Source organism: Lithobates pipiens, unplaced genomic scaffold, assembly GCF_037356315.1.
Source record: "Lithobates pipiens isolate NorthernLeopardFrog02 unplaced genomic scaffold, aLitPip1_a1.2 Scaffold_28, whole genome shotgun sequence".
In the NCBI taxonomy this organism is placed as follows: Eukaryota; Metazoa; Chordata; class Amphibia; order Anura; family Ranidae; genus Lithobates; species Lithobates pipiens.
The window spans coordinates 52216226-52243950 of record NW_027507789.1 but is presented as its reverse complement, the minus strand read 5'-3'; the positions used below and the strand labels follow the sequence as shown (position 1 = coordinate 52243950).

The following is a 27725-nucleotide window of genomic DNA, read 5'->3' as shown; positions in this document are numbered from 1 at the left end:
CACCAGACTTAATTGACTCCCATTATAGGGAGTCCAATTACCCATATGGGAAATTAATTCAAACCGCTGCTGTCATCCATTCATTATATACATAGATAGCGTACTCAAAACTCCAGTGTTGCCATATAGAGAGGGAGAAGAAAGAACACTCTCATGGTGCAGTATTTCAAATTATTTATTTAAAGAAGAAGGCTATTGTGAGGCTAGGAGCAGATAGCAGGTAACAGGTCAAATGTGCTGATTATGCAAAGAGTTCAATGAACAAGAGCACATACCATGAGCAGATTTAAATAGATTCACCGCTGTGGATGAAGGTAGATGTTGGCTGGACCTTGTAGTTCACCACTGAAGATTAAGGTAGAGGTTGGCTGGGTCACCAAGTAGTAATGCTGAGTCTGGCAGTACAGTAGAATCAGGCAAAGCATAGTCTAGGCAAGCTGGGTCATACACAGGTAGCTCAAACGGTACCGAATCAGAAGCAAGCAAGCAGGGTCAAAAACTTGCAGGGTCATACATGAAATACACAGAGCAGATATCAGTTGGGTTAAGCAGTAGCACACAAATCTTTCACAAGCACTGATTGTATGCTGATACAGGTGATTTAAAGGTGAGCTGGCCAATCACTGTTGTTTCCCAGGCAAAGGCTGTGTCAGGTGAGTTTTGCTGGATCTTAAAGGGATCCTAGTACTGACAGTTATATTGAACTTACATCAAAGAAGAAAGGGATCAGCCTGTATTGTATAGGAATCACCGGTTTGCGCCTCTCCTGCATTCCAGCTGACCGCAAATGACTTATCTCATTGGTATTTGAGATACATTATTTCCGGTCAGCTGGAACGCAGGTGGAGTGCAAACCGGCGATTCCTATACAATACATGCTGATCCCTTTCTTCTTTGATGTAAGTGCAATATAACCTTCTTTTTTAAATAAAGGATACTTTAAAAATAATAAATGTAATAAATAAAGATAATAAAGATAAAATACTGCACCATGAGAGTGTTCTTTCCTTTCCCTCTCTATATGGCAACACTGGAGCTTTGAATACACTATCTACAGTATATATATTTATTGAATGGATGACAGTAGCAGTTTAAATTCATTCCTGTGACCTCATGTATGACATCTTGGATTTTGCCATATGCCTAATTTGACTCCATGTAATAGGGGCCAATTACGTCTGGTGAGTGCATTGTGTGTCTGCATGCTGGTGGAGAGGAACCTTTCCTATGCTCACTGGGGATGTTGTTCACGTGTGGAATTTATACAAGGACTTCACAATTTATATGTTTTTTTTTTTTATAATTTAAATTAAGATGTATTTGTTTATTTGTTTATTCACTATGTTAATATGTAATATATTATATAAGATCAAGGTTCCTTTTTTCACGTTATAGGCGTTTTTGCACTTTCCAACACGCAGCTCTTTATTGTAGTTTATTGGTTTTTGGTTATTAATTTGCATTGGTTTGGAACCTATTGGTTCCTATATTTTCCTTCATACATACTGTGGTGCCTAGCAGTGATGCTCATTTTGAATGTCAACAAAATGCATTGGGATGTAAAGGTCTGTGTATTGTGGTGCCTTGCGAAAAATAATATAACATTTTAGACATCTCATAGCATAAACTACATAAGCAATTTTACATTTTTCATTAAGAGTATTTTCCCTAGTTAATACATGTCTCATTTACAGCACATTCAACTGTGTTGCAAATTATACAACTGACAATGTTGCTTCGAGCTTAAGATTTACTGTTTAGTTCAGTCCTGAGGATCATGAGGATAATTAATGTAGACCATTTTATTAAAGATATGTAATTTATGTTTAGTGGCACTTTAACCTACTTTCTTTTTTGTACATGTTAGGAAAATACTTTGTTTCTGTAATAAGTGCATTTATTATCCTTCATAGATTCAGAATATATTCCAACAAGTCAGCGTTGGAATCCTTGGCGGTGAGTATATTTCTACTGTATCTATTCTTTCCAGATGCATTTAAAGTAGTAAATGTATTTAATTTATACTTCTACCACAGCTTATACCTTTGCAAGGTCCCCTGAAGACCCTTTTGCAGCTCACTGTGATGCCTGTCCTTAATGGTAAGTTGAATAAGTTATTTATGGAGATTATAAATGATAGAAAACTGGAGCTATTGAAAAAAACTGAAATTGTGATACACTTTATGCACAAAGTATGAGTTCAGGTATTTCCAGTAATCAAGGATAATGTTAAGGCTACAGCATAGGTACCAAGACTTTTTAGACAACTGTGACCTTCCAACCTTGTTACCACTTTTGTATTCCTGTATGACTGTGCCTTTGTGCATAAAAACTTGTTTTTTTTTATGTGTAGAGAAAAATGTCAAGCATAAAGCCCTAAACCCAACAATATTGAGCATCTTGGGGATGAGTTGAATTGGGAGCCGGGTCTTCTCAAAGATCAGTGCCTGACCTCACATATGCTCTTTTGGCTATGAAATATTCCAGTCTATTCACATGGTACATTGAGGCATAATATAATGCTGTCACCACACTTAAACCATAGCCTACTGGTTCTGCTTAAGGAAATACATTTCGACTGTTAGGTTAAAGAGGTGCAGCATGATCATACAGCAGAATTCAGCATACATTTTCTCTCAGTAGCCTGTCCCCAAAGTCATACACACTCTGAAAACAAAAATTACACCTTTTTAAGTAAGCTTACCCTGCCCCACTAGAGTGCCCAGGCCTGGCATTTGTCTTTTTTGATACAAAACAAAGAGATGAATTGTGGAAGGTCGGATCAGTGTCATACTGTACATATCCGGAAGTACTGTTTTTTAGTTAAGGTCTCAGGTAGAGCAGGGAAGATAAATACAAATAATTTATGAAGTCTGCTGTTTAGCAGGCCTGTTATGTTGCCTACTATAAGCAAAGTACAGAACTAGAAAGGTCTCCCCACCAAAATGAGAAAAAGTGTCTCTGCCACATGTGGGCAGGGCCGTCTTTAATGTAGGGCAAAAGGGGAAGCTGCCCTGGGCCCTGTCATTACTGGGGGGCCCAAGGCAGCTGCCACTTAAGCCCTGCGCTTCCTGAAATTTTCCCAGAGTAGCACGTGCAGCCGATTTCAACCCCCCCCCCCCCCCCACGCTCTCTCAAGTGCTGGCCATATTTATTATACAGGAGAGCGGGACAGCTGCGGGCTTCATGTGATTGAGCCCGCTCGTCCCGCTTCTCCCTCTGTCAGGAGCTGCGGACCAGAGTCAATGACAGAGCGAGAGTGGCGCTCTGTGTTCCTCCTGCCCCCACCCCCGCCAGGCAGACCTGTGTAGCACACAGCCAAGGGAAGTTTTCTGGCTGTTTGCTCGGTCTGATAGGCGGACTCCGGAGACTGTGTTGCACCGCCGTGTGATCAGGTAAGAAAGAACAACGCTGGACATGAAGCAGGGGGGTACAGAAGCCAGAGGTGGACATGGGGGGGTACAGAGATGGACATGGGGGGTACAGAGGTGGACATGGGGAAGTACAGAGTACACACTCCCAATCCCTGTGTGTCAATCCTGGACTCCTACCTCCTCCTTCCCCCCATCATCTTGAACGCCCCCATCTCTCCCCCCCAATTATCCTGAACTCCCCTATCCCCCCCATCATCTTGGACTCCGCCATGCCCCCCCACCCACCCACCCACCCATCATCCTGGACTTCTCTATCTCTTCCCCCATCATTATTAATATTAGGGATTTATATAGTGCCAACAGTCTGTGCAGTGCTTTACAACACGCGGGCAGACAGTACAGTTACAATACAATGCAATACATAAGTTTACGTGTGTGTTTTGTTTTTCGAATGTTGGGGTGGAGAGACAATGTGAATGGAGGGGCCTCAAGATTTTTTTTTGCCCAGGGCCCAATCAATAGTAAATACGGCCCTACATGTGGGTACATGTCTTCTATCTATCTAGCTACCACCATTCCGGATGGTCACTAATGCTTCATCGGGTAGGATCATTCAAATGGCACATTTGGTCCACTCTCTAAATTAACATTTTATCTTTGGTGTTGATCACTGCCGCAACAAGCTGTTCTTGGAGAGATGCTAAACAAGTCTCCATTGCAATCAAATGCCAGCTAATTGCCCATTGAAACCCCTGCAACAATGTGCTCATAGTCAAATCAGCCCAGTGCAGCATACACAAATGAGAACACACTAAGAACAAAGAGATGAGGTGGAGTTACAGAAAAGGAAACCACTCTGATGGGAAGGGCCTCGGCACTGGTAGCCATGTATGAAGGAGACACCTCTTTAAATTTACACAAGGTTTTTACAAGAAACAAAAAATTATACCTATCTATTTACCTATGTTCCACAGAAAGAACAAAGCAGGGGGTCAGCATCCCACTTCCTGAAGGGTTGGATTTCACCAGGGAAACAACTACACATCATGCTGTAAGTTGCCAATATTACACACATGATTTAATCTTACATGTTGGTGTCTTTACTAAGAACAAGAGGTGTGATGTTGCTACCTATGTTTTATGCAGGGTTTCATTCTTATTGGTGGAGATCTACACTTCGCCAAGAGTTTGCGTGAAGTCATCAATAAATACCGTCCTGAGACAACACCTCTTCCTGAAACCACCCAAAGCACCAATGAGGCTGTCTGAGATCCAGCATACCCGAGTCTCTCTGGAGACCATAGAATGAGTTTACTCTAAGATTTAGCTCGGTGAGAGCATATCACAAATCAAAGGCACCTTTGAGGTGGCCTAACAATTCAAAGTGATTCATCCAGAACCATTCAATAGTCTAAAGGAAGGCCCATGGATCATGTTAGACTATCAAACACATTGTATGAGGGCAACTGGAGGAATCTTATGTCTGATTTTAGAATACGAGCGCACATATTTGTTTTTATCCAACAAGAGACATTTATTGATATGACATAATTATTATAAAAACCAGTAACATATTTGAAGGACTTTACCATCATCGAGAAAAGCAAATTGTCTAACATTTATGATCAAGAACACTATGTATAACTAACAGATAACATACAGAATAACAGAGAGGTCTGGTTTAACAAAGATTTGTGTAGTGTCTCATCAACTGGGGTGATCTAGAGGGGTTTGCATTGATGAAGGGATGTAATATGGTGAAAGCTGCTTTAAGTCTGTCTGTTGGTATCACATGACCAGCTTCTTGTAGACAAAGAAAATGAAAAATAACAAAGGATAAGTCCACTGTGAAACAACATGCACTTATCCTTTTTATCTCCATCCCACCCACTGGCGTCCGCAGAACTTTTTTCAGGGGGGGGGGGCATCATTTTAGGGTCACCCATGCACCGCCCCTTTTCGGCAATGTAATTGTCACATTATCATGGTCAGAGACTGCAGACGTAGTACCATCCCTAGGATAAGTAATGGATAATGGCCAACAGACCCTCTTACCAGACCCAGCGAAACTACAGCAGTGATCCCTCCGGCTGGACAATTGCTCACTCTGGGTTCCCCAGGGGTGGCTCTGGTCAGTAGTGTAGCGTGTCTGTACCCTGGTAGTGGCTCAGTCTTTCTCTCTCTGGTAGTGCTGGGCAGCATGGCTCTCTCAGGTGGTGCTGGGCAGTGGGGTTCTCTCTTTGGCTTCTGCCCACCACACTCCTTAATCTTTGCCCTGTAGTGCTCTCTCCCTCAGCTTTTTTCCAGGCTGCATTCTCTCAATTTCTCTCTTGATTGAGCTGTAGCCTCCTCCCTGTGGAAAATGAAGCCGCCAATCTTTGGGACTACATGTTCCATGATGCTCTCCTCTCCTAGTCTCCTTTGATTGGCCCTCAGTTATGGGCAATAGGAAAAGAATGGAGCAGGCAGGAAGCTGGGCAGGGAACCTGGTAAGAGCCGCCATCCCTTTTCCCTGACAGGAGAAGGGGGGGGGGTCAGTGGGGGAAACCTCTGATAGCCCGCAGCTCGCCTTTCTTCTGTCACAGTGCCGTTGAGTTTTCTTTGCTGGACTGAGCAGGGAAAAGAGCCCAAAGTCACACTATACTGATGGAGGGGCTTGACAGCACCTTAATCATGACACCCCATTGGTGGGTGTCACCCGGGTGTGGGCTGCCCGCACCCCAATAGCGAAGCAACTGTGCTGAATTTAAGATCCAATCTCTGATTCCGGGGGGGGGGCACTTGACCCCCCCTTGCCCCTACCTGGGGACGCCCATGCTCCCACCTGATTTACAATATCCTAGCCTACCCAGATGAATACTCGCCTCCATCCCACAGCCATGGTCTGGCCTCCAGTGATGGGGGGGGGGGGGTTATAATTAGTGTAACTTCAGATAACATGTACTAAAGTGCTTTCCAAAAAGAGACCTGCATCCACTGCTGTGTGCTGTGGTTGCACCTGCCAGACCACCTCCTATATCATGTCCGCACAGCCTGTGACCACCTCCTGTACCATGTCCGCACAGTCTATGATCACCTCCTATACTGTGTGTGCACAGCCTATTACCCCCTCCTGTACCATGTCCGCACAGCCTATGACCACCTCCTGTACCATGTCCGCACAGCCTCTGACATTTCCTGTACCATGTCTGCACAGCCTCTGACATCTGCTGTACCATGTTTCTCAACTCCAGTCCTCAAGGAGCCCCAACAGGTCATGTTTTCAGGATTTCCCTCAGATGAAACAGCTGCGGTAAATTACTAAGGCAGTGAAACTGATCAAATCACCTGTGGAAAATAATGGAAAGCCTGAAAACATGACCTGTTGGGGCGCCTTGAGGACTGGAGTTGAGAAACACTGTCCTGTACCATGTCTGCAGCCTCTGACATCTCTTGTATCATGTCCGCAACCTCTGACCATCTCCTGTACCATGTCTGCAGCCTCTGACATCTCTTGTATCATGTCCGCAACCTCTGACCATCTCCTGTACCATGTCTGCAGCCTCTAACCATATTTTGCATCATGTCTGCAACCTCTGAGGGGGAGTCTGGAGACGAGTTTGCTTATATTGTATACATAAAGCCCTATGAAAAAATTTGAGAAGTATTCAAACACATAAGTAAATGGTACCTCCTTCCCAGCGGTCATAGAGTAACAATACTATTGTTTTCCACCAGAAACATAAGCGGCCACTATAAATATGAACAGATAATCTCAAAATATGCTACAGTGAAGCTATGACATTAGCGATGCTAAAAAAATCAAAGCTGTAGAAATTGTGTCCCAATTCCAATACATGTGTCATATGTCCATCAATAAAGTTCATATGGGGTCTGAATCCAACTGAATCCCGTCACCACACCGCGTGTGAGAAATCCCCTAAGGTAATGAACTTACCAGATAGATCAAAGTAATTCGCTTGTATTAATCAATTTTAACCACTTGCTTACTGGGCACTTAAACCCCCCTCCTGCCCAGACCAATTTTCAGCTTTCAGCACTGATGCACTTTGAATGACAATTGCGCGGCCATACAACACTGTACACAAATTAAATTTTTATCATTTTTTTCCCACAAATAGAGCTTTCTTTTGGTGGTATTTAATTACAGCTGGGAGTTTTATTTTTTGCTAAACAAACAAAAAAAGATGCACAATAAAAATAAAATAAAAAATCATGTTTAATAGTTTGTTATAAAATTTTGCAAACAGGTAATTTTTCTCCTTCATTGAAGTGCGCTGATGAGGCGGCACTGGTGGGCACTGATAGGCTGCACTCGTGGGCACTGATAGGAATAGTTAAGGCGGCACTAATAGGCACAGATAAGGTGGCACCGATAGGCACAGATAAGACAGTACTGATGGGCACAGATAAGGCGGCACTGATGGGCAAAGATGGGCACAGATAAGATGGCACGGATGGGTGGCACTAAGGGGCACTGATAGGTATCACTGATAGATGGGACTGATGGGCACTGATAGGTGGCTCTGATAGGCACTGATAGGAGACACTGATGGGCACTGGTAGATGACACTGATGGGCACGGATATGTGGCACTAGGGTGCAGCACCGTTGTTGAGGCAGATTGTGGGCACTGATGGGTGGCACTGTGGGCACTGGTGGGTGGTACTGTGGGCACTAATGGGTGGCACTGTGGGCACTGATGGGTGGCACTGTGGGCACTGTGGGACTGATGGGTGGCACTGATGGGGGGCACTTTTTTATTACTGAGGTGGCACTGGTAAGCTGGCCGTGATTGGGACTGATGTCCCGATCACGGCCGCCGGTGATCGGCTCTTCTTTTTCTCCTTGCGCTGTCAGCGCGAGGAGGAAAAATAGCCGATTACCGGCTCCGTTGTATCACATGATCATCTGTCATTGGCTGACAGCTGATCACGTGGTAAGGGGTCGGGATCGACCCCTTGCTCCGATCCGTGATCAGGCGAGTCTCATAGACTCGCTGATCACAGATCGGGGCACGCAGGCCGCTCGTGCACGGGACGACGTCAATAGACGTCCCGGCAAAGGAGGTCTGCGCTGTAGCCGTCATTTGGCTATAGCGCAGATCCCTAGTGGTTAAGCAGGTACTGCATCCTTCCATCTAGTTATTGCTTTTTCTCATCAGCGGTATATACCAGTCTTGTGACATTTATCAGTGCCTGGTTAAAGCTTGTAGGAGGAGATTTCATACTGCACTGGCTGTCTTATCAGGGTCCTGCATCTGGTAAGATCTATCTGATAAGTTCATTACCTTAGGGGATTTCTCACATGCGGTGTGGTGACAAGATTCTGTTGGACTCAGATCCCATATGAACTTTATTGATGGACATATCACACATGTATTGGAATTGGGACATAATTTCTACAGATTTTTTTTAGCACCGCTAATGTTATAGCTTCACTGTAGCATATTTTGAGATAGTCCTATGTGCTTTCATATCTGTCTTACCTACATATAATACACTCTTCAATTTTTCTTTAAAATCCATGGTTTTCTCTTTTATGAACAAGAAAATTATGACGTCATGCAGTTGGGCTGGTATAATAATGCTATGGGGCTGGTATGAAAATATTTTGAGGGCTAGTTTTTATTTCCAGTCCAGCCCTGCCACCAGAGTGCACCCGGGTGCCATATTTTCCTCGGGTAAGCCACAAACATGCACCCAGCCATCAACATGGTATAAAAGAAAATGTGATTCATCAGACCACCACCTTTTTCCATTGCTCCATGACCAGTGTCCATTTTCGGTGCTTATGGCTGTGGACATGGATCAGCATGGGCACCCTGACCTGCCTGCGGCTACACAGCCCCATATACAACAAACTGAAATGCACTGTGTGTTCTGACACTTTTCAATCTGAACCAACATTTACTTTCAGCAATTTGAGATCAAGCAGCTTTTCTCTTGGATAGGACTACATGAACCAACCTTTGCTTCCCACATGCATCACAGAGCCTTGGCCACACATGACAATGTCTCCAGTTTGCCAGTTCTCCTTTGTTGGACCACTTTTGGTAGGTCCTGACCACTGCAGAACACGTGTCCAAACATGCCTGAGCTGATCCCTGATTCTAAGCCAAGTATGCTGATCACTACTCTGCTGCTGAAAATTTGTATGGTTGTTTCAGGTGTAGAAGCACTGGCGCAAAAGTATTCCAGCATCAGTAAACTCAACGTGAACAAATAATTACTAACAATATGCTGAATATTATATTGGATATGATGTTTAAGGTCAGCAATAATGACATCCATAAAACAAAACTGAATGGTTTATCCTAAAGCCTAAACCTACTATCCAATGTTCAACATACATACTGAACCTCAACCTAAGCCCTAGCTCTTAAATTAAGCCCTAGCCCTTCCACAAACTCTTGACTCTCAACCTTACCCCAATGCTTAACTTTTTTTTTTTAAAGTAATTTGCAGAAAATCAAAAATATGCTGTATTAAATTTGCACCGACATAGATAATGCCATGAAACTGGTGTCTACAAATTAAATAAAATATCTACGCTGGATATAATGGATCTATTTCCTGCACTACATATTGAAACCATGGGTAGAACACCATCTACCAAAACCAAGGCTGTAAAGTTCTACATTGCTGAATAAATAAATAATGTGTAAAGTCATTTACCGTACTGTACATCTCTAGCATTCCCTTCACAATTAAATGGGATACATGTATCTGTTCAAATGGGTGCACAAACCACTTAATATCAAGTAAGTTGCAAACCATGTCAATAGGGATGAGCTTCATGTTCGACTGGAACATTGCCTGTTCGCCTGTTCAGCAAACAGTGAACAATTTGGGTTGTTCGCAGATAATTCGAAAAGCCGGAACACCCTGTACAAGTCTATGGGAGAAATCTAACGTGCTAATTTTAAAGGCTAATATGCAAGTTACTCTCCTAAAAAATGTGTTTGGGGAACTGGGTCCTGCCCCAGGGGACATGGATCAATGCAAAAAAAAGTTTTAAAAACTGCAGTTTTTTCCGGAGCATTGATTTTAATAATGATTAAAGTGAAACAATAAAAGTGTAATATTCCTTTAAATTTCGTACCTGGGGGGTGTCTATAGTATGCCTGTGAAGGGGCGCATGTTTCCCGTGCTTAGAACTTCCCTGCACAAAGTGTAATTTCGCAAGGAAAAAGTCTTTTAAAATCGCTTTCAATTGTCAGCTCCTGTAATACAGAGAACACTCAATGAGTGTTCTCTGTATTACAGAGCACAATTCATTCATTGATTGATTGGTTGTTTTTTTTTAATTTGATGTGGGGTTCCCCTTAATATCCATACCAGACCTGAAGGGCCTGGTAATTGAATTTAGGGGAACCCCCACACTTCTTTTTTTTTTTTTTATCATCAATGAATGAATTGTGCTCTGTAATACAGAGCACACTCATTGAGTGTTCTCTGTATTACGGGAGCCAACAATTGAAAGCGATTTTAAAAGACTTTTTCCTTGCGAAATGACACTTTGTGCAGGGACAGTTCTAAGCACGGGAAACATGCGCCCCTTCACAGGCATACTATAGACACCGTAAAGATAAGAGAGAGAGGCGCCTCTGAGTGTAGACTGTAAAATTCTTATTTAATGCACAGGTGGTTAAAAACACTCACATTAAGTATTGCCTGTTAAAGGCAATGTAAAGATTCCAAACCGGAGGGAGACCCTCGATGTGTCATCTGTATCCCTTGTGCTGTTGGTGTGTGTCCGCTCCTGGGGGCTGTATTAGATGTGCAGAGCCGGCCGATGTAGAGCCGTGAGCGTTAGTCCGAGGCGTGGAACGCACGAGCAACTCCGGGCGACGGGAGATGACGTCACAGGGCATGCCCCCCCGAGAGTGATTAACCCCTTCCCTGTCGGATTTTAGACCTAGTTAAGGAAGGGGTCCTCTCCTTACTTCCGCCCCTTTCACTTCCATCCCCCCCATCCCTTTCCATTCCCCCTCTTGTGCTGATTGCACCTATAGCATTATTACTTGCAGCATTATCATTATGCCTTTTAAATATGTTTTTTAAATATTGTGTTTTTTAAGTGTTTTTCACTTCTTGAAAAATAGTGATAGGCGGGTGGGTGTTTTTATGAGCGCCATAATACTTGTATGTATGTATGTATGTATGTATGTATGCATGTGTGTGTGGGTGTGTGTGTATATATATACACACACACACACACACACACACACACACTATAGACGTCCCCCAGGTATGAAATTTAAAGGAATATTACACTTTTATTGTTTCACTTTAATCATTATTAAAATCACTGCTCCTGAAAAAACGTCCGTTTTTAAAACTTTTTTTGCATTGATCCATGTCCCCTGGGGCAGGACCCAGGTCCCCAAACACTTTTTAAGACAGTAACTTGCATATTAGCCTTTAAAATTAGCACTTTAGATTGTGAACGTTCGAGTCCCATAGACTTTAATAGGGTTCTAAAGTTCACACAGGGGGGTGTTCGGCTCATCCTTACATGTTAGTATCTCCACTATATACAAATGGTAGCCTTAAGCCGCGTACACACGGGCGGACTGTCTGGCCTACTTAGTCCGCCGAAACACATTTCAGCGGACAGTCCGCTCGTGTGTGGGCTTCAGCGGACTTTTTCAGCGTGCAGTCTGGCGGACTAAGTATTTCGGAATGTTGGAAATACTGTCCGCTGGACTCGCATTTCGGCGGACAATCCGCCCGTGTGTGTGCCAGTCCGCCATCACATGGGTTGATGTCACATGGGGACTATGACATCGTAAGGGGGCGGGGTCACCATGTGACCAACCCATGTGACATAAAGCCATGTGACACCGCCCCATTGTCCCTATATAAGTGGCAGCGGAGCGCGTCCCTGGCATTCCGGCCGGAGAGAGCGTCGAGGCAACATCTCCTGGAGAAGAAGAAGAAGAAGAAGAAGAAGAACGGAAGGCGACGGCGACGGCGGCGACAGAAGACCGGGCCACCACCTGTAAAAGAGCTATAAGAAGGCGCGGTGGCCCGGCAGAAGAACCGAAGTGGGGGACAAGACCCCCGAAGTCGGGAGAAGAGGCCGGCGGCGAGGAAGAAAGCCGGACTCCTCCGCTAGCAAAAGAGCTACAAGAAGATAGCGGAGGAGTCCGGCGAGAAGACCCCCGAAGATGGAAGACCCCCGGAGCTGTGCAATAAAATATTTTAACCCTGTGTTGTATTTTTTTTGGTACTTTTATTTTACAGGTGAATGGGTAGGGGTACATTGTACCCCATACTCATTCACATAGGGTGGGGGGCTGATATCCGGGGGCCCTTTATTAAAGGGGGCTCCCGGATTTTGATAAGCCCCCCGCCCGCAGACCCCGACAACCAACGGCCAGGGTTGTCGGGAAGAGGCCCTTGTCCTCATCAACATGGGGACAAGGTGCCCCCCCATGTTGAGGGCACGCGGCCTGGTACGGCTCAGGAGGGGGGGGGGGCGCTCGCTCGCCCCCCTTTCCTGGCCGGCCGGGTAGCGTGCTCGCACAAGGGTCTGTTGTGGACTTGGGGGGGACCCCCACGTTGGGGTTCACCTTTAAGTCCATACCAGGCGGCGGGGTCAGCGACGTCTCCTTCGCGGGCCCCGCCTACCTGGAGACGCGCTCGAAATGAGCGGACTTTCCTCCGCGTGTGTGGGCGAGTCCGTTCATTTCAAAAGTAGGGCGGATAGTATGGCGGACTTAGTCCGCCGTATTAGTCCGCTCAAAAAGTGCCGTGTGTGGGCAAGTCCGTTCATTCGAAAGTATGACGGACTGTCCGTCGGATTGTCTGACGGACTAAGTTGGCCAGACAGTCCGCCACGTGTGTACGCGGCTTTAGAAAGAAGAAGCCGACAGCATTTCTTATGAAACAGAAACACATAAAAGTGTATACATAAAAAAGTGAGCATAGCATGTAATCTATACAGGCTTTGCCTATAAGGCAAAGGGCGATGTGCAGAATGTAGTTTAAACAATAAATCAATCAACCAGTCAGAAATTGTTTTAATTATAATTTAATATGATTCCTGGTGCCTATAGTCTAGACATCATTTTTATACTTTATACTGCCCTATTAAAAAAGATTTATTATTATTATTATTATTATTATTAATAAGCATACAGGCTGTTAATAAACAGTTTACTAACAACGGGCTACATATTATTGCTGGGATATCAGGAACACTTTAATATTTTACAAAGAAGGCTTGTCTAAGGGCCGTTTACACTAGAATGCTGTGCGAGAAACACAAGTTCTATGCTGGTTTCTAGCAACACATTCAAATTGCACAGCACTTGCAAATACTTTGTGTTTCACATGCAGTTTCTAGTGGGAATAGGCCCTAAAGGGAAGGATTTTTTTTTAAATAATGAGGGGCTCCAAAGCCCACAGAGATACATTCAGGGCTCAAGTCCTGCGGGAACGCATGGGAACGGAGTTCATGTACTTTTTCCACAACAGGAACTCAGTTCCCGTTAGCAGCCGCGCCCTGCAAGACTTTGAAGTATGCGAGGTGTGTGGCAGGTGCTACACCAGCAGTTGCCGACACAGCTCGCAATAGTAAGTGCCGCACACCAGGGGTGGACTGACTGTTCAGGCATTGCCAGTAGGGGGCCCCATGACAGCTTCCTCTTTGATCTACCTGTCAATCACAGCTAGCTGACAGGTAGATCAGGTCCCTGCTGCTAAGAGATTGTATTTAGTCAGACCTCTCATGATGCGTTCCTCCCTGCCAGCCCCTTCTGATTTTCTGTCTCCTCACCCCCCCCCCCCCCCAGTCTCCTGCATACTTGCTCTGTGTGTCCTGCTGAATCCCCCCTCCTGTATCTTTAGTGCCATATGATGAGAGAACCCAGAGGAGGAGCACAGCTATTCTGCTCACAGAACAAGCAGGGAGAGAGGTGAGCTGAGGGAGGAACATCAGTTTGGGGTGGTAAGCTGAGCACAATACCTGGCAAAGTTTAATTCCAGGAGGGAAGTTTATGTGGAAATATGTGAAGGATTAGAATAGCAGCGTGTGTGTGTTGGAGCCCTGCAGAGTTTTCAGCCCCCCAAGCTAACATACATCTCCTAAGCAGGAATACATCACTATCTCCCTAAGCATTCTGTCCAGATAATGTGCAGTTAATTTATGACCTTTCTGTTTGAACAGAGTTTGGATAACACAGGGTTAATGAAAAGTGTAAACTCACCACATAAGCACTCTATATACAAAATAACATTTCCCAATAAAGATCAGAACATGATGTTCACATTTGCATGGAAGCACAATTGAATGAATGCTGATTATTCAGAGAATTGCCGTATTTATGTTTATTGAGGATTTTTTTTTTATGTACTAACAGTTAAGCTTCATACACACAATACGAAAATTGGATGAAGAATACCACTTTTGAAGAATTTGTGCGTATGAGCGTATCATTTTTTTATTTATTTTTTGGTGGGGGAGTGGACCTTGGGTGGTTCCCACATTTTTTTCCCCAGGACTTGACCCCTGGATACATTCCCTGTCCAAAAATTGTGTTGTTTTTAATGGTCTTTCAGGTACCGCAATATCTTCCCATACAAAATGTTTGGGCGCACAGTGGTGTAGTAGTTACTAGCACTCTCACCTAGCAGTAGGGATGAGCTTGATGTTCGAGTCGAACATACGTTCGACTTGAACATCGGCTGTTCGCACGTTCGGCGAATACCGAACGTTATGGGCCGTTCGCACCAAATTCGCGTGGCGCTCACGGCTCACAATGCACTGCGCCATCGCAGTGCATTGCTGGCTCATGATTGGCCAAGCATGCACTGTGACCCCGCATGCTTGGCCAATCACAGCGCCGGCAGCGAGGAGAGCCATGATTGGCCACAGGCAGGATGCCTGTGGCCAATCATAGCTCAGGCTGTGTAGTACACGCCCCACACTATATAAGGCCACCAGCGCGGCGGCCTTGTGTAGTGTGTTGGCGTCTGTAGGAGTTAGTGGGTGTTCTCTGTGTACCTTCAACACAGTATACACCATTCGTTATCGGCTGATTTAGCGTTCTTGCTCTTCTGTAATTGAGCTTTTAGCAATCTGCAGGAGTTTGTGGGTGTTGTCTACGTGCCCTGACCACAGTATACACCATTATATCCACCTATATAGCTAGCTATATTGCTCTTCTGTAATAGAGCTTTCAGTCAGTTGTAGGAGATTGTGGACGTTGTCAGCGTGCCCTGACCGCAGTATACACCATTATATCCACCTATATAGCTAGCTATATTGCTCTTCTGTAATAGAGCTTTCAGTCAGTTGTGGGAGATTGTGGGTGTTGTCTGCGTGCCCTGACCGCAGTATACACCATTATATCCACCTATATAGCTAGCTATATTGCTCTTCTGTATTAGAGCTTTCAGTCAGTTGCAGGAGATTGTGGGTGTTGTCTGCGTGCCCTGACCGCAGTATACACTATTATATCCACCTATATAGCTAGCTATATTGCTATTTTGTAATAGAGCTTTCAGTCAGTTGTAGGAGATTGTGGGTGTTGTCTGCGTGCCCTGACCGCAGTATACACCATTATATCCACCTATATAGCTAGCTATATTGCTCTTCTGTAATAGAGCTTTCAGTCAGTTGTAGGAGATTGTGGGTGTTGTCTACGTGCCCTCACCGCAGTACACAGCATTATATCCACCTATATAGCTAGCTATATTGCTCTTCTTTAATAGAGCTTTCAGTCAGTTGTAGGAGATTGTGGGTGTTGTCTGTGTGCCCTGACCACAGTATACACCATTATATCCACCTATATAGCTAGCTATATTGCTCTTCTGTAATAGAGCTTTCAGTCAGTTGTAGGAGATTGTGGGTGTTGTCTGCGTGCCCTGACCGCAGTATACACCATTATATCCACCTATATAGCTAGCTATTGTCAGGTCACCTTGAGGCGAGGTGACAGATTCACACCGTAGGGATCAGGAGTGCACCGCAAGGTTGTGGACCCTACGGCTGACTGCTGCAGATGGGAGACAGATCCCACTGGGGTTAGAGCGTAAGATTCCCTGGGGCGCGGAGTCTAAGAGCCAGCAGGTATTCACCAGCGCCTCTAGTGGTGAGTATGGACTTGGCTGCAACTGGCTCCAGGTCGTGACCCCCAGGGTCCCCCAGCTCACACCCCCAGTAGGCAACAGGAGGATAGGGATGGTGAGGGACAAAGCCAAGGTCGGGGCCACAAGCAGACAGGAATAGTCAGGGACACGCCAAAAAGGTCAGGATCACAGGCAAACAGGGATAGTCAAGGACACCCCAAAGTCGGTAACGGAAAACAACAGAAGAGCACACCGCAGGTAACAGGAAGCTAACACACAAAGGTTGATCAGCAGGGTTGGCTTGCAGTGCACAGGTTAATATAGAGTTCTCTGATAGGAGCTAGGGTGGAGTCATGCCAGAGGATGGATTACAAAAGCAGTCAGGTGAGGGTCGGCTGGTCTCTAGAGATGAACACATGGAAACAGGTAAGCAGACCAACTCTATTGCATAACAATGACAGTATCCTCCCACTTACAAGGCCTCCCCCTGCCCCGCCTGGGTCCAGGCTTAAAGGGAAACTCCAGATGGAACCTCCTCAACAGACTAGGAGCAAAGACCTCAGATGCAGTGATCCAAGACCTCTCCTCAGGGCCAAACCCTTTCCAATGTACGAGGTACTGAAGAATGCCTTTACGGAGCCGGGAATCCAAAACCTGACTAACCTCGTATTTTAGATTATCCTCAGAGACTGGAACCGAGGTAGGAAGAGGACGAGAGGACTTGAGGACTAAAGGCTTTTTAGGAATGGGTAAGGGCATGAGAAGATCAGGAGCCTGAGCAGCGTCCCCCAGACCCTTAAAGATGAGCTGGGCATCCATAACAGGACCACCAGACTGGGCAGAGGTCAGTGGATCTCTGAGGTCAGGCTGGTTAGAAGGTGACATGTCACAAGAGTCAAGCTGGATAGCTGAAACACAAACAGAATGCAGAGAACCCTGAGAAAAAGATTGAAAACCCCACCTGGCCGAATGAGATATTCTATCTAAAGGATGGATTGAGCCTCCTAAACGGGTTGGAACGGACATAGTAGCAGTAGGGTGAGGCCAGGTCACAGAAGGTCCTGAACAAGAAGCAGGAAGCTCATTGGGCATGGGCTGGACTGGCATAACTGGTGCAGAGGCCGACTGAATAGTATTGTCAGGTGTAGCGACCATCTCAATCGCATCACAGGGCATAGCAACTGTGGAACTTGCAGACAAGTTAGCCTGGCTGTGCGTCCAAGGGAGATTAGGGACAGGCAAAGGTAAATGCTTATGCGAACTGGAGTGCATGATCGACACAGGTTCATAGGTGGGCCCCTTATCCAGAGTACCACATGACCTAGAGAGTGCATCAGTCCGACTATTGCAGGACGCATCCCAGAGATCGCTATATACAGCGGGAAGAGCAGAAGATACTGGGATGGTGGTAACAGGAAGTTTCTCTTTTGGGGTACCCTTGAGTAGGCAGGAAGAGGAACAGGGGGAACCCCAAGCCAGGATCTGACCAGTCAACGTGTGGAGAATGGAGCCGTAACCAAGGAAGACCTAATATGATAGGAGATGAAGCCTTAGGTAAGACAAGGAAGGATATCCAATCCTGGTGGAGTGTCCCTACTGACATCTTAACAGGAAGAGATTGGAAGTGGATAGGGCCCCCTGGGAGAACTGTGCCATCAATCGCCAAGACCACCAATGGCGTTGTAAGGGGCAAAAGGGTAAGTCTCATGGAGGATGCAGTTTCCCAATCCATGAAATTGGCAGCGGCTCCGGAATCCAGATGTGCTGAGACCGAACGAGAGGAAGCACCGACATGAAGCAACACAGAAAGGAGAAGACAAGAAGGTGAAGGTGATATTTCAGGGTCTAATACTCCACCTTCCAGATGTATTAGCCCTGAGCGTTTTTCCGGACGAAGAGAACAAGTGTCACGGAAATGACCTTTGGCCCCACAATAGAGGCATAGGCCCAGAGTTCTGCGCCTAGCACGTTCTTCGGGAGATAACTTATTCCAGCCCAACTGCATAGGTTCCTCAGTAGGCAGGGGGTGCTCCTCGGATCGAAGAGAAGGGACTGGGGCTCAGGCTGCCTAAAGAACGGGGAGTGCTGGCGTCTTTTTTCCAGGGCCCTCTCCTGAAAGCGAATATCGATCTGGTTACACAAGGTGATGGCACTGTCCAGATCAGCAGGAAGGGATCTTCCTGCTAATTCATACTTCACTGTATCAGAGAGGCCATGTAAAAAGGGCCTCATTATTCCAGCTCAATTCAGCTGTGAGGATACGGAACTGAAGAGCATACTGTCCCACAGACGCGGACTCTTGACAGAGACGTAAAAGAGCGCTAGCTGCTGAGGAGACACGACCCGGTTCCTCGAAGATATCCCGAAAAAGTTTCAAGAGCATGGGCATAGGCTGGACTGGCATAACTGGTGCAGAGGCCGACTGAATAGTATTGTCAGGTGTAGCGACCATCTCAATCGCATCACAGGGCATAGCAACTGTGGAACTTGCAGACAAGTTAGCCTGGCTGTGCGTCCAAGGGAGATTAGGGACAGGCAAAGGTAAATGCTTATGCGAACTGGAGTGCATGATCGACACAGGTTCATAGGTGGGCCCCTTATCCAGAGTACCACATGACCTAGAGAGTGCATCAGTCCGACTATTGCAGGACGCATCCCAGAGATTGCTATATACAGCAGGAAGAGCAAAAGATACTGGGATGGTGGTAACAGGAAGTTTCTCTTTTGGGGTACCCTTGAGTAGGCAGGAAGAGGAACAGGGGGAACCCCAAGCCAGGATCTGACCAGTCAACGTGTGGAGAATGGAGCCGTAACCAAGGAAGACCTAATATGATAGGAGATGAAGCCTTAGGTAAGACAAGGAAGGATATCCAATCCTGGTGGAGTGTCCCTACTGACATCTTAACAGGAAGAGATTGGAAGTGGATAGGGCCCCCTGGGAGAACTGTGCCATCAATCGCCAAGACCACCAATGGCGTTGTAAGGGGCAAAAGGGTAAGTCTCATGGAGGATGCAGTTTCCCAATCCATGAAATTGGCAGCGGCTCCGGAATCCAGATGTGCTGAGACCGAACGAGAGGAAGCACCGACATGAAGCAACACAGAAAGGAGAAGACAAGAAGGTGAAGGTGATATTTCAGGGTCTAATACTCCACCTTCCAGATGTATTAGCCCTGAGCGTTTTTCCGGACGAAGAGAACAAGTGTCACGGAAATGACCTTTGGCCCCACAATAGAGGCATAGGCCCAGAGTTCTGCGCCTAGCACGTTCTTCGGGAGATAACTTATTCCAGCCCAACTGCATAGGTTCCTCAGTAGGCAGGGGGTGCTCCTCGGATCGAAGAGAAGGGACTGGGGCTCAGGCTGCCTAAAGAACGGGGAGTGCTGGCGTCTTTTTTCCAGGGCCCTCTCCTGAAAGCGAATATCGATCTGGTTACACAAGGTGATGGCACTGTCCAGATCAGCAGGAAGGGATCTTCCTGCTAATTCATACTTCACTGTATCAGAGAGGCCATGTAAAAAGGGCCTCATTATTCCAGCTCAATTCAGCTGTGAGGATACGGAACTGAAGAGCATACTGTCCCACAGACACGGACTCTTGACAGAGACGTAAAAGAGCGCTAGCTGCTGAGGAGACATGACCCGGTTCCTCGAAGATATCCCGAAAAAGTTTCAAGAAATCAGACAGGCTAAAAACCACTGGATCATTCAGTTCCCACAGAGGGGCAGCCCAAGCTAGCACCTCGCCGGACAGGAGGGATATGATATATGCTACTTTTGCCCGATCGGACAGGAAGTTTTGGGGCTGAACTTCAAAATGAATTGTGCACTGGCTAAGGAACCCCCTGCAAGCCTTGGAGTCCCCAGAGAAACGGGACGGAGCTGGCAGTAATAATGCATGCGTGGATGCAACTGGTGCGATAGATGCAGCTGCTGACTGTACTTGAGGCTGCAGGTTCGGGGTTCCCAAGGAAGCCTGTAGCAGCTCGAAGTGGGAAGCCAGATCTTGAAGGAATCGCATCACCTGGGTCTGATGCGATTCTTGGGTCTCAAGTCTGCGAACTAAGCCCTGCAACGGATCGACTGTAGGAAGCGGCACGTCAGCCGGGTCCATGGCTGATCAAACTGTCAGGTCACCTTGAGGCGAGGTGACAGATGCACACCATAGGGATCAGGAGTGCACCGCAAGGTTGTGGACCCTACGGCTGACCGCTGCAGACGGGAGACAGATCCCACTGGGGTTAGAGCGTAAGATTCCCTGGGGCGCGGAGTCTAAGGCCGCGTACACACGGGCGGATTGTCTGGCCATCTAAGTTCGTCAGACAATCCGACAGACAGTCCGTTCAAAATTAGCATGAACGGACTTGACCACACACGATGAGCAGACAGTCCGCTGAAAGCGTGCGCGATGACGTGTACAGCACGTACGACGGGACTAGAAAAACGACGTCCTATACACTGCAATGCAACCTTCGGCCGTGTAAATCCTTTCTGAGCATGCGCCATACTTAGTCCGTCCAACTTGCCTACACACGAGCGGACTGCCTGCTGAAACCAAGTTTGGACGGACAAAACCAAGTTTGAACGGACAAAATTTCGGAAATTCCGTAAGACTTTGTTCGTCAGACAGTCCGCTGAAAAAGTCAGCTGAAGCCCACACACGAGCGGATTGTCCGCTGAAACACGGTTCAGCGGACTAAGTTGGACAGACAATCCGCCCATGTGTACGCGGCCTAAGAGCCAGCAGGTGTTCACCAGCGCCTCTAGTGGTGAGGATGGATTTGGCTGCAACTGGCTCCAGGTCACGACCCCCAGCTCACACCCACAGTAGGCAACAGGAGGATAGGGATGGTGAGGGACAATGCCAAGGTCGGGCCACAAGCAGACAGGAATAGTCAGGGACACGCCAAAAGGTCAGGATCACAGGCAAACAGGGATAGTCAAGGACACGCCAAAGTCGGTAACGGAAAACAACAGAAGAGCACACGGCAGGTAACAGGAAGCTAACACACAAAGGTTGATCAGCAGGGTTGGCCTGCAGTGCACGGGTTAATATAGAGTTCTCTGATAGGAGCTAGGGTGGAGTCATGCCAGAGGATGGATTACAAAAGCAGTCAGGTGAGGGTCGGCTGGTCTCTAGAGATGAACACATGGAAACAGGTAAGCAGACCAACTCTATTGCATAACCATGACAGCTATATTGCTCTTCTGTAATAGAGCTTTCAGTCAGTTGTAGGAGATTGTGGGTGTTGTCTGCGTGCCCTGACCGCAGTATACACCATTATATCTCAAACCATGCAGAGCTTATTACTAATGTCCAGATAAAGGAACACCTGGGTAGCAGTGATCATAACATGATTTCCTTTGATGTTAGTGCTAAACAAGAAATACATACGGGTAAGATAAAAACACTTAACTTCAAGAGAGAACATTTTCCAAGGATGAGGGCTGCTCTCCAGGACTTAGACTGGGAGAGAATATTTGCTTCAATGGGCACGGAACAGAAATGGGAATTCTTCAAAAATACTGTTTGGAACCTCACGGCAAAGTATATTCCCATGGGCAATAAGTTTAAAAGGCTAAAAACAAAACCTATGTGGTTCACAGTCAAAGTTAAAAAAGCTATAAACTATAAGAGAAGAGCTTTTAAAAAATATAAAAATGAAGGAATGCTAGTGTCATTTAAATGTTACAAAGAATTTAACAGAATATGTAAAAAGGAAATCAAGCATGCAAAAATTCAAAACGAACGACAGATTGCAAAAGATAGTAGGACAAACCCCAAAAAATTATTCAAATATATTAATAGTAAAAAGGTCAAGTCTGAGCATGTAGGCCCTTTACAGAATAATCTAGAGTGGGTGACTGGGGACAAAGAGAAGGCTAATTTATTAAATACTTTCTTCAGCTCTGTGTACACAAAAGAGCATGGGGGAGTGCATGTCCATAATGGGGGCGATAGTGACACAGCCCCAAATGATCCACAATGGCTCAAAAGTGATATGGTCCAGAAATATTTAGACAGAATAAAGGTGGATAAAGCACCTGGCCCTGATGGCATCCACCCATGGATCCTAAAAGAATTGAGCTCTGTAATTTCAGAGCCATTGTATCTAATTTTTAGGGACTCATTAATGACGGGAATAGTCCCACTGGATTGGAGCAGGGCGAACGTGGTGCCTATATTTAAAAAGGGATCAAAGTCTTTACCAAGTAACTATAGACCTGTTAGCTTAACTTGTATAGCTGGGAAGATACTGGAGCGGTTAATAAAAGACCACATCGACGAGTTCTTGCTGAACAAAAACACTTTAAGCAACAGACAACATGGATTCATGAAAGACAGAAGTTGTCAGACAAATCTGGTTTCTTTTTATGAGGTGGTAAGTAAAACCTTTGACAGAGGGGTGGCGGTGGACGTGGTATACTTGGATTTTGCAAAAGCGTTCGATACAGTTCCCCGCACACGGCTCATGTGTAAGGTAAAGTCTACAGGTTTGGAAATATCAGTTTGTAAATGGATAGAAAATTGGCTAAAAGACAGAATTCAGAGAGTAGTGAATAATGATTCTTACTCTGAATGGTCTAAGGTTATCAGTGGTGTACCCCAAGGTTCAGTGCTGGGACCCTTACTTTTTAACATCTTTATAAATTATATTGGGTCTGGGATCAAAAGTAACATTTCTGTCTTTGCAGATGACACCAAGATATGCAGTGGAATAATGTCCTTACAGGATGTCTCCAATTTACAAGCCGACCTCAATACACTGTCTAATTGGGCGACTATGTGGCAGATGAGGTTTAATGTTGATAAATGTAAAGTTATGCACTTGGGGGCTAAGAATATGCATGCATCATACATGCTAGGGGGAGTACAACTGGGGGAATCCATAGTGGAGAAGGATCTGGGGGTTTTAATAAATTAATAATAGCATGCAATGCCAAGCTGCTGTTTCCAAAGCGAGCAAAGTCCTTTCTTGTATTAAGAGAGGTATGTACTCCAGAGAGAGAGAGAGATATAATTTTGCCCCTGTTCAAATCATTAGTAAGACCTCACCTGGAATATGCAGTTCAGTTTTGGGAACCAGTTCTCAAAAAGGATATCGGGGAACTGGAGAAAGTGCAGAGAAGGGCAACCAAACTGATAAGAGGCATGGAGGAGCTCAGCTATGAGGAAAGATTAGAGGAACTGAATTTATTCACTCTTGAGAAGAGGAGAATAAGGGGGGATATGATCAACATGTTCAAATATATTAGGGGTCCATATAGTGAACTTGATGTTGAGTTGTTCTCTGTACGGTCAACCCAGAGGACAAGGGGGCACTCTTTACGTCTAGAGGAAAAGAGATTTCATCTTCAAGTACGGAAAGGTTTGTTCACAGAGCTGTGAAAATGTGGAATAGACTCCTGCCAGAGGTGGTTCTGGCCAGCTCAGTAGATTGCTTTAAGAAAGGCCTGGATACTTTCCTGAATGTACATAATATAACTGGGTACTAACATAGGTAAAGGTGATCCAGGGAAAATCCGATTGCCTCTTAGGGGATCAGGAAGGAATTTTTTTCCCCTGCTGTAGCAAATTGGATCATGCTCTGCTGGGGTTTTTTTTCGCCTTCCTCTGGATCAATTGTGGGCATAAAATTGGGTATTTGGATTGTACGATTATTTTTTATTTTATTTATTTGTTTTTAAGGTTGAACTGGATGGACTTGTGTCTTTTTTCAACCTGACTAACTATGTAACTATATCCACCTATATAGCTAGCTATATTGCTATTTTGTAATAGAGCTTTCAGTCAGCTGTAGGAGATTGTGGGTGTTGTCTGCGTGCCCTGACCGCAGTATACACCATTATATCCCCCTATATAGCTCTTCTCTAATTGAGCCATCTGCCATCTGCAGGAGTTAGTTGGTGTGTGCCTCCAGCACAGCACAGTATACACCAGTATCTACCCTTTAATTCCTGTTCTATAATAAAGGCATCTGCAGGAGTTAGTGGGTGTTGTGTGCCTCCAGCACAATATACACTACCCAATTGCTGGTTTTCCCATCTCCCTTCAGGCCATTACCATGTCTGGAAGGCCAACAAGGAGAGGCAGACAGGCACGAGCTGATAAAAGAGGGCAAGCAGGCTTTGTGTCTAGAGACAACAGTGCTGGTCGTGGACGCGGTGCATCCTCATCATCAGGACGTGGCCATGGGACTCGCTTGTCCTTATATTCAGCAGCTGGAAGTGTTGAGCCGCATCATGCCGAAGACTTGGTAGAGAGGATGACCAAGCCCTCTTCATCCTCCTCCTCCTCTCTCATCCAGGCTTAGGGTGCTAGCAAAGCAACTGCCAATGCATCGTCTTCATCAGTGACTCCTTCCCCAGACCCACCACGTCCTCCTGAGGAGTCCCCTGAACTCTTTGAGCACAGTGTTGGGTACATGCTCCAGGAGGATGCCCAGTGTTTTGTAGGCTCTGATGATGATACTCAGCTAGAGGAAGGCAGTAGCATTAGCGCAGAGAGAGGGGGTGCTCAAGAAGGACAGCAATCTGGCAGTCATGTTCCACAAGCTGCAGCATACTGCCAGGTGAGCTCCAGCGATGAAGAGGGAGGGGATGATGAGGGCACTGACTCCCCGTCGGTGCCTGGTAGGAGAGAGGAGGAGGAGGAGGAGGAAGAACATGTCCAACGAGGCAGGATGCCCTCCGGGGGCCAGCTTAGGGGCAGCACACCAACTGAATCACACCGCAGAGCTCCGCCTGTGCAGGGCGCTGCCTCTGCGCGTTATTCTAAAAGTTCTTTGGTGTGGGCCTTTGAGACGAGTGCATCAGATCGCACCGCTGCTATTTGCAACATATGTCTCAAGCGGATCTCGCGTGGCCAAAACATCAGCCGCTTGGGCACCACATGCTTGACCAGACATATGTTGACCTGCCATGCAGCTCATTGGCAAGCGTACCGCAAAGACCCACACCAAAGAACAAAGCGGACTTCTCCTTGCTCCTCATCAGCTGGGATCTCCAACCCCACTAGACATTCAGTCCTCTCTGAAACCTAGAGGCGATTCAGTTCGCATTGTGCGCTATACAAGTATTTCATTCATTCATTCAAGGTGTAGAATTAGGTGTGTCACAGCCAAGTGCTTGCGGGCACTCTGCTAGCAGTACACCCACGTCCGATTATAGCAGGCAAATTTCCCTGCCCCAGCTACTGGACCGTCGAAAGAAGTTCACTCCCAGCCATCCACATGCCCAGCGGTTGAATGCTAGCTTGGCTAAATTGCTAGCACTTCAACTGCTGCCTTTTCAGTTGGTAGACCCGGCCCCCTTCTGTGAGTTTGTGCAATGTGCGGTTCCTCAGTGGCAGGTCCCCAAACGCCACTTTTTCTCACGGAAGGCGATTCCGGCTCTCTACCGGCATGTGGGAAGGCAATGTCCTTGCCTCGCTGGACAGGGCGGTCAGCGGTAAGGTGCATATTACCGCTGACTTATGGTCCAGCAGGCATGGATAGGGACGTTGCCTGTCCTTCACGGCCCATTGGGTCACTCTTCTGGGACGGATGCAGGACAAGGTGCAGTAGTGTTGGAGGTTGTTCCGCCACCACGCCTCCAAAATGCTACTACTGGTTGTGACACACCTCTCTCCTCCACCCCCTCCTCTTCTTCTTCCCCCATGGCCTCTTCCAGTGCTCTGTCCTCAGAACCAGCTCCATTCTGAGGACAGAGCAAGGGGGTACGCAAGTACGCAGGCAAAACGATGGCATGCCGTGCTTGCGCTGGTTTGTTTGGGGGACAGGAGTCACACTGGGGCAGATATTTTGTCAGCTCTGCAGGGGCAGGCCGAGAGGTGGTTGATGCCATGCCAGCTTAAGCCAGGAATGGTGGTTTGCGACAATGGCACCAACCTCCTCTCCGCCCTCCGACAGGGACAACTGACCCATGTGCCCGGTGTGGCTCATGTCCTTAACCTGGTAGTGCAGCGGTTCTTGGGCAGGTACCCGGGCTTACAGGATGTCCTGAAGCAGGCCAGGAAAGTCTGTGTGCATTTTCGATCATTTAATGCCTGTGCTCGGCTGGCTGAGCTCCAAAAGGAGTTGAACCTGCCCAAGAACCGCCTTATATGTGACATGCCCACCAGGTGGAACTCAACGTTGGCCATGCTGCAGCGGCTGCACACGCAGCAGAGGGCCATCAATGAGTACCTGTGTGACTACGGTACCAGGACAGGGTCAGGGGAGCTCGGTTTTTTCTCACCACATCACCGTTTGAGGAGGCCACAAGGATGGTGAGCAGTGACAGTGCATGCATCAGTGACACTGTACCTCTTGTCCACCTGTTGGAGCATACGCTGCGTGGAATAATGGACAGGGCACTTGAGGCAGAACAGAGGCAGGAAGAGGAGGACTTCCTTGCCTCTCAAGGCCCCCTTTATCCAGACAGTGTTCCTGCTGTCCCACGCATCACACAGGAAGAGGACGAGGAGGAGGATGATTGTGTCAGCATGGAGGTGGAGGCTGGCACTCAGCATCAGCAGCAGCAGTCTTGTAGGGAAGATTTACAGTCCAAAGAAACCCGTGGATTTGTACATGGCTGGGAGGAGGTAGCTGCGGATCATGTTGTCCTTAGTGACCCAGAGGACTCCAGACCGAATGCCTCAGCTAACCTATGCTGCATGGCCTCCCTGATCCTGCAAAGCCTGCGGAAGGATCCTCGTATTCTTCGGATCAAGGAGAGGGACTATTACTGGCTGGCCACTCTCCTTGATCCACGGTACAAGGGTAAGGTTGCCGACCTTATCTTGCCATCGCAGAGGGAGCAGAGGATGAGACATCTCTGGGAGGCCTTGCAGAACGGTCTGTGCAACGCGTTCCCAGAGACTGGGAGGTTACAAACTCCTGGTCCTGGACAACCTGTTGCTGAGGCATCGGTCAGAAGGATCGGTGGAGAAGGTGGCCGTCTGACTGATGCGTTCATACAATTTTTTAGTCCGCAGCCCCAAGGTATGATTGGTTCCAGCAACCATCGCCAGCATCTGATTTACATGGTGCAGGAATACCTAGGGGCAAGGTCAGACTTGTACACCTTTCCCACCAAAAATCCTCTGGCTTACTGGGTCTTGAGGATGGATCACTGGCCAGAGCTTGCACAGTATGCAATTGAGCTACTGGCATGTCCTGCATCCAGCGTTCTTTCGGAACGCACCTTCAGTGCTGCAGGTGTCTTTGTTACCGATCACAGGGTGCGCCTGTCCACCGACTCGGTTGATCGACTGACCTTCATAAAGAT

General features: G+C 46.7%; 1 protein-coding gene across 1 annotated transcript in view; it reads left to right on the top strand.

The window, feature by feature from the left end:
* The window catches only part of PLTP (phospholipid transfer protein), a 110376-nt gene extending 105313 nt beyond the window's left edge, over positions 1 to 5063 (top strand). Inside the window, exons 13-16 of the mRNA XM_077459232.1 lie at positions 1914 to 1956; positions 2037 to 2100; positions 4349 to 4425; positions 4521 to 5063. Of these exons, the coding sequence (XP_077315358.1) occupies positions 1914 to 1956; positions 2037 to 2100; positions 4349 to 4425; positions 4521 to 4643 (307 nt within the window). The 3' untranslated portion in view covers positions 4644 to 5063. The remainder of the gene's footprint in view (positions 1 to 1913; positions 1957 to 2036; positions 2101 to 4348; positions 4426 to 4520) is intronic.
* The last annotated feature ends 22662 nt before the right edge of the window (positions 5064 to 27725 follow it).